This window comes from Melospiza melodia, chromosome 8, assembly GCF_035770615.1.
Source record: "Melospiza melodia melodia isolate bMelMel2 chromosome 8, bMelMel2.pri, whole genome shotgun sequence".
Classification (NCBI taxonomy): Eukaryota; Metazoa; Chordata; class Aves; order Passeriformes; family Passerellidae; genus Melospiza; species Melospiza melodia.
In genome coordinates, this window is record NC_086201.1 from 14,485,371 (window position 1) to 14,502,240 (window position 16,870).

General features: G+C 41.2%; 1 protein-coding gene across 3 annotated transcripts in view; it reads left to right on the top strand.

Moving 5' to 3' along the window:
• The window catches only part of SMARCAL1 (SWI/SNF related, matrix associated, actin dependent regulator of chromatin, subfamily a like 1), a 35,591-nt gene extending 19,112 nt beyond the window's left edge, over positions 1-16,479 (top strand). For all 3 annotated transcript variants that reach the window (XM_063161860.1, XM_063161858.1, XM_063161859.1), the window contains exons 10-17: positions 4,176-4,316; positions 9,522-9,740; positions 10,525-10,595; positions 12,729-12,831; positions 13,497-13,679; positions 14,162-14,262; positions 15,673-15,769; positions 16,155-16,479. In XM_063161860.1, the coding sequence (XP_063017930.1) occupies positions 4,176-4,316; positions 9,522-9,740; positions 10,525-10,595; positions 12,729-12,831; positions 13,497-13,679; positions 14,162-14,262; positions 15,673-15,769; positions 16,155-16,352 (1,113 nt within the window). In that variant the 3' untranslated portion in view covers positions 16,353-16,479. The remainder of the gene's footprint in view (positions 1-4,175; positions 4,317-9,521; positions 9,741-10,524; positions 10,596-12,728; positions 12,832-13,496; positions 13,680-14,161; positions 14,263-15,672; positions 15,770-16,154) is intronic.
• The last annotated feature ends 391 nt before the right edge of the window (positions 16,480-16,870 follow it).

The following is a 16,870-nucleotide window of genomic DNA, read 5'->3' on the forward strand; positions in this document are numbered from 1 at the left end:
CAGAGGCAGAAAGTGTCAATAGTGTTACACTTTTTGTAAGCATTTTGGTTTTTGCTTCTAAGATTAGACTGGCTCAGAACATAAACACAGGAGAGGCAGTATACATACTACCAATGTCCTTAAACCAGCAAAGCCTCAGGGATGTGGATGGAGAAGAAACAAATAAAATAAAAGTTTTTCACTGATCTGTAGTAGATCTCTTGGGGACCAGAGTGGAAAGGATTCTACTTATTTTGACCAGCCGAGGTGCTGCATGGTCTTTTTTCTTCTGCAATTGCATGGAATAGTGCAAGGCATGGAAACTAGGGAAGGTCCCAATGGAAAATGGATGTGTTTTTTGGAAGCATTACAATAAGTAGTGAAGAACTGCACTGGAAACTGATAAATAAAAGGTACTGTCTAATCAAAAATTCCCGTGGCATTAAATGTTCTTGTCCTCTTTGTGGTCTCTATGAGCACTGCTCTCCAACACATGGATAATATTACTAATTTGATTGTTCCCATTGAGCTGCTGTTCCACTTAATAGTCTGCTACACATCCTGATGTTTGCAGGGTTAAAGGTCTTTGGTTTTGTTATGGGAGTCCAAATACACTGTGTGGCTGGAATCTAAACCATTTATGCTTGCTGCTATAGAGCAACTTGAAAACAGTGGAGAGAAACAGGTCCATGCTGAAGGTAGAAGGTGAGAAGAGAATACCAAAATTTCTATTTCTGGTAGGAAATAAACAGCAGCTGTCTTTAGGTGCTACAAATCTGTATGGATTAGATAAATAAGCCTTTCCTTATTGTCACCTGCTGAGAGAAGGAGCTTCATCTTGAAACTGAAGAAGCTGTGGGCCCTCAGGGCTTCATCTTCAGATCTGCTCTTACCTTCCAAATTTTTTTCCTTCTTGGAATAGGAAGGCAGTTTAATTTGTTTCATTCATAGCTTATCACTGCTGTTTGACACACATTGTCTGTCTGAATGTCAACAATAGGGAAAAGTATTTATATTTTTTTGGAATAATTTAATCTTAAAAAATGCGGAGCCCGATCTCTTGCCCAAGTAGAGAAACAAACTCCTGAAAGCAGCTGCTACTCTTCTCCTTTACCTCATCTTCTATTTCATTAGGTGATTATTTTATTATGGTCCTTCTCGGATTTTTCATTTTGCAGGATAAGCTATTCTTAAGCTAAGCAGTTTAAAATGACACAGTAAGCAAAAACTGGGGACACGAGTACAGCCAGAACCAGCCACGCTTATTTAAAAAAGTATGTCAGTCTGATAGCATATGGCAGAGCTCCTGCTGGGAAATCCATTTAACACAGAGACAGTCATTGTATGTTAATGAGGCTCTTATTGTGTTCAATTATTTGTCTGTCACATAACCTCTCTGCCTGCCTACTCCCCTTTCAATCGTTGGTTGCTGGGTCTTGACCTCTGTAGTAAGTGCCATAATTTCATAAATTATTCTTTGACTTTCAGAAGTGACTTTTGTAAATGTTTTTACAGCTGTGGAATTAATTCTTGCTGGTGTATTTTGTAATGCTACAAAGCCACATTTGTCTTAGGCTACTTAGTAAATGAGAACTTGAGACCAGGTCTCCACGAGCTCTGTGAACTTCATGCCTAAATGCAGCTGAGCAGCTAATGTTAGTTCATCTGTGTGGAAATATGTATCAATTGATTACAAGATCTGATTTTGCTAGAAAGTCCTTTCTGGCCCCTGCAAACTTATTTTCTGTGGCATTGTTCCATATTATTGTTACAGACCTTTGAAGAAAGAGGCTACGTGCTCACTCTTGGCAGCACAGAAGGTTCAGCAGGAAACAAGAATTAAGCAGTGATCAGTAGAGACTTCTCTGCAGGAGCAAATCTTTATTGGCATCTATTCAAAATGAATTGCCACTAGAAAAAGAAATGGGAATCAAAGCCATTTCTTTCATCCAGAATTTAAGTCATCCTTCAACACTTGGAAATTTGTCGTCCTAGGGTTTTTCTTTTCCTTCTGTTCTTTCTTGAGCTCCATCTGTCACAGGTTTTAAAACTGAAAGGGACCTTTGGGATAATGAGTTAGACCACCTATGTTCCATGAAATATTCTGGAATTAATTTCTGAAGTTCTTCACAGCTCTTGTAGGGTTAGTATCTTTGGGGGTATGTTTGGTTGGTTGGTTTTGTTGTTGTTGTTTTTATTGATTTTTTTTTTTTACTTTTCAGTTTGCTTTACATGGTCATTAGAAGACATGTCACAGCTCTTGGTAAGAGCTTGCAATGGGTGCATACCCTCTCTGTTCAGAAATAAGTTACACAAGGCAAAACAGCAGCTGGACAAGTTTAGAATTCAAATAACCTGTAACTTCATCATCATCTCTTTTGACACCTATTTAGGGACTGGGGAAGGAGCCTGAATAATTGTTTTAACTACTGGGGAATTAGTGTTCCAGCCTCTTCTTGTGCAGCTCCCAGGGAACACCCTCTGAGAAGCAAGAGCCTTGAGAATGGCATAAACCCTTTCAACACAGTTGGGTTTATGTTGCATTTATTATGTCCGTCATCTGCTTTGAGTGTGTTCTTGCTTTAGCTTGGTCCAGAGTTTTCTTACATGAGATGTCTGTCATCCCATATTTCCTTTTTCCTTTGCCTTCATGTTTCACTTTTTCTGGCAGTTACCTTCTGTTGGTCCATGAGGAACAAGTTTAATTTGGAGGTTTCTTGCACTTGTGGGACTTACTTGTCTTGCTTTTTAGCAGGTTTCTCAGGGTAGTGTCAGTTTCTTCCTCAAAGGTTTCTGCTAGGTGTCAGATATTGTCTAGGTTCTGTTCAGTTGCTCTCTGGTGTTACCTTAATTTTAAAAAAGGACCTAATTTCTGCTTGATCAGTTTCCTCATGGGATATGGTATCTCTGGTCTCTGTGACTCCTGCCTCTTTTGAGTAGCATCAGCACCTCTGTCTCGTTCAAATTCTCACTTTCTGACATGCTCAAAGGTTTGACCTCTCCTCTTGCTTAGTTCAGTAACTATTCTGCTTTTTTAAATGTTCATGGGAATTGTCTGATCCTGGTGGTGATCACATTTCCCTCTGTTCTGTTTTAGTAGGGATTATTGGAGAAGGCAAGTCCCACCTTGATCACAACCTGTATATAAATAGCTGATAGAGTCTTGAATTAATTTCCGGAATTCTTTTTCCACCAGATTTGGTTGGTAAGTGGATGAAACAGCTGAATAGATCTGGATGACTTGTTGATCTCAGTGAAATGATAAAAGAATTTAATTTTCTTTTTCATTTAAATCTGAATGAGCTGTTGGTACAGATGTCACTCAACAATCTCTTTGTTATTTAAATGAACCTGCATTAAACCATGTAGGAAATTGCAAGGCACGTGTAATTTAACTATAATATGTGAATTTGCAGCAGTAGAAATTCGTAGCTTTTATCTTACAATAGAATTAGGTAATAGTGGTGGTATGAAGGTAGAAGTGTATCTTGGAAACTTTAAAGTGTAATTTTTGCCCCTTCTTCTTGGGAGGACCTACTTTAGATGGAGGCTTTCTGTCCTCTTCCTGTCTCCTCTACAACACATTTTACAATCTTCTTCCATGATTTGTATTTATTCTCTCATGGTCTAGCATCCAGCCAGATGTGCCTGTACTCACCATTGGCTGTCAGATGTTCTTCTGACATCATTTTTCTCTCCTTGCTTGTATAATTAAAAAAAAAACAAAACAAAGAAGTAAGAAAAAAATCCTTCTTCTTTGTATCTCTTCTGCTTTTGTGAGAAAGACAGTCTGCTTGTAGCTTGCTGTGGCAGGTTTATTATGAGAGAATTTATTTTGGAGGTGGGGACGTACCTGCGAGGGTGTGTCATTTTCCTGGGTTAGCTGATGCCAAATGAAAAGCTGAGCTAGCCATAAGATGTGTCTAGTGGGTAAATGCTGATTCAGAAAGTACTGTGGTGAAAATGGATGTACCCTTCTCTTAGAGCATGGGGATGGGTATTAAGAAACTGTGTGTCCCTGGAAGTTTGAAGTACTGGTCTTGAATGTCCTCAGGCAGCGATAGGTGAAGGTGAAGCACTCTTCCATTTAGGGTACTTGAATGGGGGGTCTGGGATTTTCTTTCAGGACTGTGGTGACTTCCTATGTTCTGCAGTTGTAAGCTGCATGGTAACGATGCCCTGCTTGTTTTTCCCAGGCTGCCAGGAGGGTGATCCTGCTCTCGGGAACGCCGGCCATGTCGCGGCCCGCGGAGCTGTACACGCAGATCGCCGCCGTGCAGCCCGGCTTCTTCCCGCTCTTCCACTCCTTCGGCCTGCGCTACTGCGACGCCAGGAAGGTACTGCCCTGGCAAAGGGCCGCGTGGCACTCTGCACACAGCACTGGTTTTTAGCAAAATGTGGAGGCTTTTTCTTCCTTCTTCTTCTTTCTGCACGGTATTACATCTTTTCTTGAGAAAGTTTCTCTGCAGAGTAACATTGCGAAAGTTTGCAAGCTGAGGAGGTGTAGGTGCTGCAGTGGTGGGCCTGTGAAGATGGAGACTACTGAGATGTGAAAGCAGTAGTGTTTCTTGTCCTGAAAGCCATGGAAATAAAATGGGGGGGAAAAAAATCCCCAAACAAATGTGGCCATAACTGGTAAAAAGAGCCTATTCTTATTAGTTGCCCCCCAAGTTTTTAAAAGGGGCAGAGCAACTAAGGGGCCTTTAAGCAGCTGCAGATTTAGGCTAATTGATTTTAAAAAAATTAAAAAGAGCAAACAAAAAAACCTAGTTCCTAGTCTTAGTCACTGTTTGATAAAGGACTTCATTGCTTGGGGTTTTGGATTTTATACCTCCAGGTAAGTAAAAAATGGAAGGCTTACAGACTATATCTGTGTATTCCACCCTCTTCTAATTTAGAAAATGAATGCAATCCTCAGCATATTTTGAAAATAACTCCTCTGCCAGCTGCTCAGCAGTTGTTTCCACAGAGTTACTGAGTCCAACCACTGCAAGAATTTGGTTTTGCTTGAAGCCAGCATTTGCAGCCATGATAGCAAATGTCTGCCTTGCTGCCAAGGTATGGGTAGCTCACCTGTACGTGGATTTGCCATCCCTAGGGCTGTTGTGTGTGTTGGAACACACACTGCTAAGAGAAGAGATGTTGCTGCTGCAGCTTGTACACAGAGGCTCTAGGATCTTCTGTGCTGGTTGCATAGACACAAAAGAGGGACTCAAATCTCCCTACAGCTCTAATTCAGAATGTTCAGCAAAGTACTTGGAAACACCAAAGGACCATTTTCAGTGTTCAAAATATTTACTGAAGAGCTGAACATCATCAGTGTATGCCATAAAAATAGTTACAGCTATTTGTAGGGCTTTTGTGTTTTTCTTTTCTATTTGGGGTAGCTAACATATACCAAGTTTCCACCAAGAAGATTCTTACTGCAGTCTCATATAAAATTCTTGAATCCCCTTTTTCCTAGATCTGAATTCCCACTTGCTTTCATAGCCAGTGTAGTGCTGTTCTGTGTATGTGCAAGTGTGCAAGTGAGAGGAGCACTTAATTGGCTTTGGTAGTCATGTGCTGGTGCCATTGATGAGAGAAAGGTCATTAGCATGCAGAATCACAGATCATCAGTCCTAGTCTCCATCCGTAGTAGGAATCACATGGAGGGAGAGGCCACATCTTCTGGTAAGCTTCATTATCTTTCAAACTGAAAGATTCCTTCCTGAGCATTCCTTTCAGGATGGTTCCTAGAGGAAAATGAAGAAATACATTTTAATCTTGGTTTTCTGCAGTAAAAAGGAAAGTTCATTCGCAGCATGTGAGTCTAAGCAGGTTTGGAGGTTGATAAGCCCTGTTAAGGGTAAAGTTCTGTACAAGTAGCTGTCATTTCAATTACGAGGCAGATGGACCTTGGATAAAAGAAAATAAAATTGTTTTACAGGATCCAGGTTATAATTGTGTGTCCAGTGTAAATGACTTCTCAACCTTCAGTGAAACTCAGCATGGAGGTCACAGTCTATATCAGCTTCCCTTCAAAACCTCGTCAGGATTTCTAGTACAATTTTCTTTCTGTGTTTGACCTGCCTCTCCTAGACAGTTGAACACTGTTGGTCTTCTCCATGCTCACCTGGGACATTTTGTTGCAGTTAATGTCAGTAAATGATAGCATGAACTTAGGAGGAATTAGGTTGTTTGGAGAAGTGGGGCTGCTGGAAATGAAGAGATGTAGATAGCATTAGAGACAAATATGGAACTTCTGAATATGGATTGCGACAGATCTACTTGGCAATGAAAAAATTTAAAAGGTGATTGTAGTTGGTTCCTTCATGATTGTGGAATATCCCTGACATTTGTTGCTGTAGCTCTAACCTGAGACTGTGTTAGGAGCTGCATCTTCTCTGAAGAACTGTTGTGGTACTTCTGCTGTCAATACTCAAATAAATTCTGCTTTCCGTCCTAAAATTGGCAGCATTATGAGTGGAGATACAGTTGCACAGAAAGGCTTTGCAAGGCTTTTGAAGATGTGTAAGGATGAAGGGTGTTATGTAAAAATGTTTTGGTATTAATAATAAATCCGATTGCACTATAAGATTAAAGAAAAATTGGCAAACCTGATCCATTCAATTTAAAACTAAAGTCTGACTAGTTTCTGTTTCAAGATTTTGTGACAGAAAATTGCAAATATCTGGCAGATCTGATTACAAAAGTTATAGAAGTTTATAAGTATTAATTCAACCTCCCAGCATCTGTACTTTTAAAAATACAGCAAGTGAAATGTCACCCGTTGTTTACAAGATGTCCCAAGACTGTTTCCCAAAATACATGCTGTGAATTCATTTTTCAAATTGGCTGATGTTGGCAAATATTAAGTAATTTCTATCTGAGCACATGCTCTGAATTTGTAAGAGTTTGGCAGCTTCTGCTAACACTGTAATAAGTTTACTGACTCATGTAAGATGCTGTAACACTTTGGTAAGAAAATCACAGTTGGAAGCATGTGTTCTGGAGTATTATGGATCAAAGCCAGATGTGTATTTTGGCAAAATAAATGTCCCTCTTTTTTCTCTCTTTTCTTTTCCACAATAGAGTATACCAAAGTAAATTTTAATAATTCCAAAAGCAATTATCTCTTTATAACTAGCTAGGTGCAGCACAGAGCTAGAATATTTCCTTGTTTGCAAATTGTTCCAGCACCATAAGCGACATATAACTTAACCATGCTGTGGGGACTCTGCCTGTGTGTGCTTTTTAACATGACAGTAGATGGTGTCTTGGCTCTGTGTGTGCCTTGTGCTTTGCCTTATGAGCATGCTGCTCTTCTGAAATCAGTTTGGCTTTGTGGACACAAAGCTTATGTATACTTGCTTGTTGTGGAGGTAGAAAGTGGGAAAACATGGGCTTTTAAGGGGAAAGAGGTAGCCCAGGGGATATCCAGGCCCCACAGCAGGCCTTGCTGAGCAGCCTAATCATGTTGGTCCTTCCTACTCACCTTCCAGTGCACTGAGCAGTGTGGGCAGTGGGGCTTTGGAGGCTGGGCACAGCGCCAGGGGGTCCTTCTTGGTTCTGTCCATCTGCTCTGCTGGGCCATGGAGCTTGAGAAATACAGAAAGGGAGCATAAAGACTGGCTCAGCAATGTCAGCTTTCATGCAGAATACCTAAAGCTAACAAACCCAGGGAGACTTGAGCTAGCTTTCCATGCACCTGAGAGATGCGTCTGTGGTGCACTCTTGGTTTCAGGGAAGCAGAGCAGTGATACCCATGTTGGTTTCTTGAGGGGCTGGCTGAGATCCAGGTGGGTTTATTAACTCTAGCCCTATACCACTGGGTTCTTGTCAGAGCCAAAGTTTTAATTCTATAGAATTCAAACTGGCTATGTATTAAGGGTTTGAATTGTTTCCTGCTTTAATGAACCAACTGTAGCTAATCAGATGGTGCCATAATTTGTAGGAATAGATTAAGTCAGATGAGTTTAATGATGGCCATTAAGTACTGGAATCTGAAGTCAGTTAATGGTTCACATCAGTACAATATGGCAATAGGATTGCAGATTGTTTTATCTCAACCTGAAGTAAGAACATTCACTTTTGGATACCAGAGAGGTCTTACTTGCCTATAAACTCTTTCATTCCTCCTCTTCCTGTCCCACAGCATGTTCCCATCCCTGTTCATCCAAGCACCACCCCTTAATACAGTCAGTAGTCAGTGGCATGACTAACCTTATGGCTAGTATGGTTTATTTTTTGTCTCATGCATTCTAGGAGAGGATGGAGGATGCAGTGAATCTTTCTCTTCCATTTATTTATGTGTTGTAGCAGTTTTCTCTTGGAGAAGACAAAATCAATATAGATATTTAATGTTAAGTATATTTTATCAATTAATGTAGCTGATTGAGGTGCTGATGCTCCTCCCATCTCCATTATATGCATTTGAGGAGGATATATGTAGGGCTTACTTTGGATTGTTATTGCAAGACCAGAGGTTGTATTTTTGGACATTGCCAATATTATTTAGGACTAGAGCTATGAGAAAGATGTCACCTCTCTCCCCACCTTGGTCTTTGGTATTCCTGTAGCTGAATTCCCTATACCTGTTTGTGAAATTGTAGCAGAAAGGTTTCTCTTTTTTTTCCTTGCTTCCGCATTAAAACTGTATTGGTCTCTTCTCTGAAAGACACTTGTTTGAAAGATGCTTCTTTTGGGGAATGTTCCAGTTTTGATGCCACTGTTTTTCTTTCTCAGAGAACAAAAGATAGGCTGTGGGGTTGCAGGTAGGAGAAGTGATGAGCTGAGATTAAGTGAACAGGTGTATATTGCCAGCACACAGGATCTTGGAGGATAGGCCAGCTTCAGAGGGGAGTGCTTCAAGGAGGAGTAAATGAATGGCTTGTTCAGAAGAGCTTTGAAGTGATGATGCTTTGAAGAGACAATGTTTGGAGTAATGTCTTTTGGGCCACAGTTTATTTCTGGTTTGCTTGAGTCTGAGCCAAACACAGTAATGGCAGAAATAGAGTTTGCCAGGAAGCAGAGCAGGAGTCAGGTCACAGTGGAGAACAGGCAGTTCTGACCTAGCATGTCAGACAAGTGTAACAACTCTGTGAAGGCATCTGGGTTAAGGATGTTTGTCCTCGTGCTGGTAGAGAATATTTTCGTGTGTCTCTCTGCTTAAAGCTGAGATAAATGTGCCTGCACAGAACTGCAGTGAATTCTTTTGGCCTGCTCAAAGCTGCAAGTAGAGAGCAGCAACACCTTGCTGTGTGAGAGTGAGTATCAGGACACAGGGCTGGAGAAGGGATTCCTGCCACCTTTCTGCATAGTCTGCTTCCCTGCACCTCCCTGGGCTCCTGTAGATAGGAAGAAGGGAAGCTTGTAAGGAACCTTTTCATGTTGAATAGATTAGTTTGTATGCTTCTACCTTATTGCAATTTTTGTCAAATCTCCTTCTGACCATCAAGTTCTTGCCTTGTCCAGATTCCCTGGAAATTTATTCTGCTTTTGGATTGTGTGCAGAGCAGTCTCTTACAGGTTTGACTGATAACTGCTTTGATATTTCCCAGATGCCATGGGGTTGGGACTACTCTGGATCATCCAACTTAACTGAACTGAAAATTTTGCTGGAAGAGTCCATCATGATCCGACGTCTGAAGTCAGATGTGCTTTCCCAGCTTCCAGCAAAGCAACGCAAAATGGTCGTGGTGGCTCCTGAAGGCATTAGTGCAAAAACCAAAGCTGCCTTGGCAGCTGAAGCCAAGAAGATGGCCAAAGGATATGAAAGTGTAAGTCAGAAACTTATTTTCACGATGAGCCATTGCTATTTCAAGTACTTCTATTTTAAAAAACTTTTTTCATGAAAAAGCAGTACCCTGAGTTCCAAAGGTCAGAGCCATACCTTTATGTGAAGGCACAGTTTTAAATGAGTGTACAGCACAATCAAAACTGGCTCAGCTTGATTTGTTTTTGATCTAAGTGGTCAGCTTTGTCCCTTTGTGTGAAATACTATTTCCTCTCTTTTTTTCTCTCTTGCTAGTAATTTTAAATTGTCTTTTATATCTCCTGCCTCTCTACTTACTCTCCTGTCTAGCCTTGTAATCTCATTCAGCCTACAAAACCAGACTTATTTGTGTTGTGAACACAGCAGTGGACAAAAATGCAAAGGATCTATTTTTGCTTTTCTTGTTTGTTTTCCATGTATGGGTGGAAAATTCGTGTTGTAGGCTCCTAGGCTGCTAATACAGTTCTGTAAGAACTTGGGGGTTTTTCCTTGCCATTTTAGTTGGGACACGCTTTCTCAACTACAACTGCATTTGTGATACACTTGTCATCCAGCTGGTAGGAGTTCAGTGGGAAGTGGGGAGGGAGGTGTCAGGGCTGTGTGAGTATCTGCTGTACCTAATGGTGAGTAGGAGACTTCCCTCCCAGGCCTCTATTGTTGTGCTTTTTTAGGCTGATTTTTTTTCCTAGCAGAGTGTTTGTTGGCAGCAGCAGAAATAGCAGATTTGTAAGCAAGAAGGAGAAGAGGCATTTTTGAGACTCAGATTTGTTTATCTCTTCCTTCTACAGAAACAACAGGAAAAGGAAGCTCTTCTTGTCTACTTCAGCAGAACAGCAGAAGCCAAAATCCGCTCAGTCATGTAAGCTCCGTGTCACTGCCTCATTCTTGCCCAGTAAAATGTGCTTTTCTGCTGAGAACAGGGAGACAGTGCCTGAGAGATAACAGTGCAGGGACATGAAGCATAGCCTCAAGTCAGCCTAGAAAAACTTGATTGTAATTACAATGTACTAAACATTTTCTTTTCTTAGGGTTCTTTGGCTGAATAAGTCTTCTGATTTCATTCCAGATACAAATCTAAACTGTCATTTGAACCATTTAAAATTACTTTGTTTTTGGGACTTGGATCAAATTCCCTGGTCTGGACCCTTTTTCAATTTAAGGAGCAGGGAAATAATGAAACTAAAAGCATCAACAGAATTTGAGAAAACAAATGCTGCAGTTCTGCTGCAGCAGGAATCCTGACCCAAAAAGCTTATGAGATGGGCTTAGCTTTAGTTGTAGTGTGCTTTAGGAATCTCACAGCTCCTACTGAGGTTCTTGGCTCTTCCACAGGGCTCACGAGGGACCTCAGTAGTAAAATTTTTGTACCACAGGTGTGCTTTTAACTCTCTCTTCCCTCGAAGTAATTTCTTTCTGCTCTCTTTCATCCTTAGCCTTTTTGGTGGGACTGCAGAGGAGTTGCTTTAGGTCATAGCATAACTTTGTAATAAGTAATATGGTAATAATATGAAAATTATTTACTTTCCACAGCTCTCTGAATGTAAGGATCAACTGATGTGCACTGTGTGATTTCACAGTCACAGACTTTGCTGCAAAACTTGCTTGTTTGGCTCAGAACTACACTTCATAGTCCCAGCATTCATTTCTGTAAAAGAGTTTCTTCCTTTTGTTAGTGAACAGTTACAAGACTTTAATGTTTTTATTATAGTTACAAGTGTGAACTGAATATAAAACCATAAAGTGCTTTTATTTGACTCTCTAGTAGGAAGTAGTCAATTTTTTCCTAAGGTTTAGTAGCATTTAAAATATCAGTTACTACAAGCTGCATCTAACTAATGATACTGTCCTATGGTCATCAGCACTTCCCATGTCTTAGCCTTAATGACTTATCTTCCATTGCTTCCACTGAAATGACTTACCACTTGTTAAATAGAATGTGGGAATGAGATACAAAATAAAATAACTGATGTGTTGATTGGCATCTGCCTACTACTCTGAATGTTTGCTTTGATATTTGTTTTAAAATACAGTAGTTCCACTTCTCTCCCAGATTTCTTTGTTAAAATAATACTGTCATGTAATGGGGATCTGAATATTATGAACCTTGCAAAGTTGTCTGCCCTCTTAATACACTGCTGGAAATCCTTCTTGGTCTTTTGTGACAGTTGCAGCTGACCTAGATGTGTTGACTTTAGCAAAGGTCTTGGTATTCCTGATCTTCTCAACAACTTTGCTGTTCCAAAGAAAAAATTACATCATCTTTATGGGCTTATAGGTTTTCCTCAGGCTTCAGTTAACCTGATTGTAATACAAGTTACTACACAGAAGTGGGTTCTGTAGCTGTGCTGTTAGTCCATGGGAAAAGCTAGATGTTTTCATTTAAGTCACTTAAAAGGAGCCTTGTTGCCTCTCGTTGGCCATTAGCCTATATGCATGTGGATAACTCCTAGAAATAGCTGACAAATTTAGATATTTAAGCTGGAGTAAATTGTCAGTGGGAACCCTTGCAAGAAAAGGTATTTTTTTCTGATCAGTGTGTTTAGAGGTGTTTTCTTCTGATATAAAAACAATCCCAAGTAAACCCAGGAAGTGAAACTGCATACAGATTAATTTAGTGTATTGTGATGGTGCAGAAGTTAGAAATACAGATGGGTGAGTGAGATTGGAATTAAGTATAGATGATCTTCAGTCGATTGGCCTGGGATATCATCTTCCAAGTAGGATATAATAAACTGATTCTCTTTGACACTCAAGTATAATGTAGACAGATGTCTGCCTGTGGTGAAGAAAAACTGAGGGAAATTTTCCTTTCTATATTTTAATCTACAGAAGGCTTGACTTTCTGCTTGCACTTTACTGCAGCTTTTTATGCTAGCCTGTTTCCTAGTGTTTGTGTATAGATGGGCAGTAGCCAAAATTTGTTGTGAGCAAAGTCTGTATTCTCTCAGCACATAATTTTATAGTGTTTTGGTGTTTTTCCTTTTTCATGTAGAGAGTACATCCTGGAGTTACTGGAAAGTGGGAAGAATAAATTCCTGGTGTTTGCTCATCACAAGATAATGCTGGATGCAGTAGCTGCAGAGCTGAAGAAGAAAGTAAGTGGCTGATTTGTCTTAACTTTATCACTGTTCCAGCTTCAAAGCTGTTGAACAGCCCCATGGATTTATGGCTGGTCAGATAGTTCAGGACAGTTAGTGACAGAGATGATTTCTACTTGCTGTGCTTCTGAGTGTGCCCTTCACCGAGGGAGCTGAGCTGTCAGGGTGAATGCCTCACAGCATGCATTTTGTATTAGCTGAATGGCTTTTATGTATTTAGTGTTCTTTAATTCCACTGTCTGCCTTGGAGCTTGTGAATTCTTGTGTTACCCTGTGTGGCCATTGTTCTCCAGGCTTTCCTCAGAGGGAGAACAAGGCTACCCAAGCCCACCATCTCTGCCTGCCTTTACCTCTGTGGTACTCTTACATTTTTGAAGTAAGATACTGTAGGGAGAGTTGATAGACCTGCCAGTCATTTCTCTTGACTTCTCTTGTTTGTCTAACTTTCCATGTGAGATTTCCTTTGACGCTCCTAAAGCATGCTGGATCACGCTGGGGCAGTGTGAAGAATGATTTAAGATAACATTCCAGACTATAACCCACAGTGGCACTGGTGACTTTGCTCAGTGGCAGCACTGGACATGGGATCCACTAAAACATGGAAGGGGTATGCAAGAAAGGGGACAGCAGATCTCTAAACAGCATCTTCTGCCTTTTCACAGCATGTCGAGCACATTCGCATCGACGGCTCCACATCCTCAGCTGAGCGTCAGGCTCTGTGCCAGAAGTTCCAGCTCTCAGAGAAGCAGGCTGTGGCTGTCCTTTCCCTCACTGCTGCAAACATGGGCCTCACATTGTCTGCTGCAGATCTGGTGGTGTTTGCAGAGCTCTTCTGGAACCCAGGGGTGAGTGTCCTGGAGGGGACAGGGGTTGGATGTTCCCTGGAGAGGAGAAATGTTGCTGATTAAGAGATATAATGGGCAGGCAACTTTCTCTAGCGTTTGTCTCTTTCTGATGTCTGCTGGCTCTGCAACCACAGGTGTCTGGGCTGGAACCTGTGAGGCTGGTTTACATAGCTTGCTGGCAGGGGAAGATAGCACAAAAAGGAAACATGCTTCTGTCTTTATTTAACAAAGCTCTTAAGGGTTTGCTCCTGAAAGGGTTCATCATCAGTACTGACCCTCAACTTTGGAAAACTGTTCAGTGCCTTTTGGGAACCTGGTGTACCAGATTACTTCTTGGCTTACTCTGTTTGAGAATACAGGTCTTAAGGGGATCCAGATAAGAAAGAGTTGCTAAGCAGAAGTAGTGAGATCCTCTGTTCTTTGTGCTTATGCTGTTCCTCAAATGTTGCAGTTTTCACTTTTTGTCATGTTTTTACGTTAAGATTTTGATCCAAGCAGAAGATCGGGCACACCGAATTGGACAGACCAGCTCTGTTAATGTTCACTACCTGGTGGCTAAAGGCACAGCAGATGACTACTTATGGTAAGAAGTGAGAAAGACACTTTGGTTCTCCTGACATGTTTCCACTGTTTGTTACAGATGTGGTGTGAGGGATAATGCTAGTGCTGATTTCCACGGCCTGTGAGAGGAGGATCAATGTGTGCCAGGGCTGCTGCAAGCTGGTGGCATAGCCTGTCTGCAGTGGACATGACTGAGTGGCTGACAAGCAGGAGGAATAAAAGTAGTTACCTGACAAAGAAAGGGTTCTCAAGAGAAATTCTGGGAGAGCTGATGGATCTAAAACCTTCACAGTCTCTGTGTAAGGAGGACGAATTGTCTTAGGTACCAGTCCAGAACATTCCTGTGCTAGAGAGGGTCCTGTAAAGTGCTGTGACTGAAATGAAGTCAGCAGACACTGGAGATGGTTCTCAGTGTATTGTAGATCAGTTATGAGGAGCAGTCTGGCTGCTGTGTGCTTGGACAAGGAGCTGTGGAGGAGGACTGCACTGTTGCCTTCCTCTTGCTCTTCAGTGAGCCCTTCAAATAGATGTTAAAGCTATTGACCCACCTCTGGGTAGTTGTGGTTTGAGGCTTTTTGGCTTCAGTGAGAGTTAGCAGTGGACATTAGTCCTTAGGGCTGGGGAATCTGACATATGGGGGTGGGCAGGATCTGAGGAATCTTTAGTGCTGCAGGGAAGCTGACCTGCAAATGATGAGAAGAAATTATCCACAGCTGCTGCGTTTAAATCCAAAATTACATTTTTATTACCTTGTTTAAAGGAATGAATGAACTAAGTGAACTTGTGCAGTTCCCAGACTATCATGATGGCAAGTAATTATAACCCTACAATGCAAGGATCTGGAAACTGATGCATCACCCAAATTTCATGGAAAGTTAATGACAGTAATTCTGCCTTTATTTGTGAAATGCTGTCTGTGCAATCATTAGTGCTTAATGGGGAAGAAATATGGCTGTCTAAAGGATAGTGGCATCTTTTTAAAGACAAGAAAAAGAACAAGAGGGCAAGGCTATTTGGTAAATGCACTAATTGTGCTGTGGCCTTGGCATCTTTCAGTGTCCAGTGTGCAGGTATGGCTGGGACCTCTCAGCCTCTTGGGCCAGTGATGGATTCTTCTCCTGCTGTACATTGGGAGTTATCCTTGAAATTCATCATTGGTGTTGCCTCAGTCAACTAGTTTCTCTATTGGACGTATGTGTTCTCCAAAGGTCTATAGCCCAAAATCCTCTAATTGTTACTAATTTAATTTAATTGATATCTTAAGACAGCTTACAGTGATTATAACCAAGACCAGGACAGGTTAAGGAACCAACAAAGTTTAGTAGAAAAGCCATCTTTATTCCCAGTTGTATCCTTTTTTAATCTACACAGTAAATGAAGCAGTGTCCTTGATTTTTTTTTCCTTTCATTAATATCCGTTTATCACTCCTAGGCCAATGATTCAGGAGAAGATCAAAGTGCTGGGTGAAGCTGGTCTTTCAGAAACCAATTTCTCTGAAACAGCTGAGTCAACTAATTACTGTCCTAAGGTAATTGACCTGAAAGAATATTGGTGGTCCCTGGGAGAGGCTGGATGGGCTTTGGCTTGTGTACATCTAGATTGGCTCAGGTGACCTTACACCTGTTCTGCCTTTAATGCCACAGACCAGATTGTTCAGCTCCTCCCAGGATCCATGCCTTGCCTTGGACTCTCCACAGAAGTTCCAAGCCTGCTACTTGCAAGGAAACCTGTTAGCATCCATGTCATAGATATGTCTTAGAGTTTGTAATGTATGAGATACATGTGGGTGTGTATCATGTGAGGTATGATGTGTACACACATGTGCCCTGTGTAAGGGGAGTGTCCTCTGATTTTGCTCACTGTGTTTTACATGACTGTGTGGATGCAGATCCTGTTCTGTTCTGTTTCCTCAGACAGATCCAAAGCAGAAGACAATCTTTGACCTTTTCCAGAAGACCTTCTCTGAGAGCAGAGATGATGCTGATGATGTTTTGTTTTTGGAGGCAGCTGATGCTGGCTGTGAGTTTGACTCTGGCACTGCCCTGCAAGACAGAGAAGCAGAGGCATGTTCAGTGAGTCCCAAAAAAAAGCGGCGTATTGAGGAAGTGTAAATGGTGACAGCTAAAAATAGCAGCTTAGAGATTATTTTTTTATTAAAAAAGAAAAACCAAAAGCAATCATATATTATTTTTTGAATTTTTGAAATTTTTGAAAATAAAAGACTTGAAATGTTCTGTATCTCTGGCATGTTTCATCTCAAAGGATGAGAAGGCAGTCTGACAGTGTGACAGATGTGCAGCACACACCTGGCAGCCTGCAGGGTTTGCAGTCCTGGTTTTGCTGATGACTGAATGGACACGGGCAAGTATCATTCTGCTGTGTTTCAGCAGGTCAGCTTCCACAGTTGTTTTGTTTAAAAGGCAGATAATGGTTGTCTGTCCCCAAGGCAGAACTCTTGAGAAAACCAACTCATCAACAGCTGCAGAGTGCTTTTAACAATGTTTTCCATTTCCAAAAGTATTTATTTCCAGGAGTTTGTTCACTGGCAAATTGGGCCATTACTTGGATCACTCACAGACTGGCTCTTGGGTATTCCATTTGGCCTTGAGGAAAAAAGATCCAAACAGAT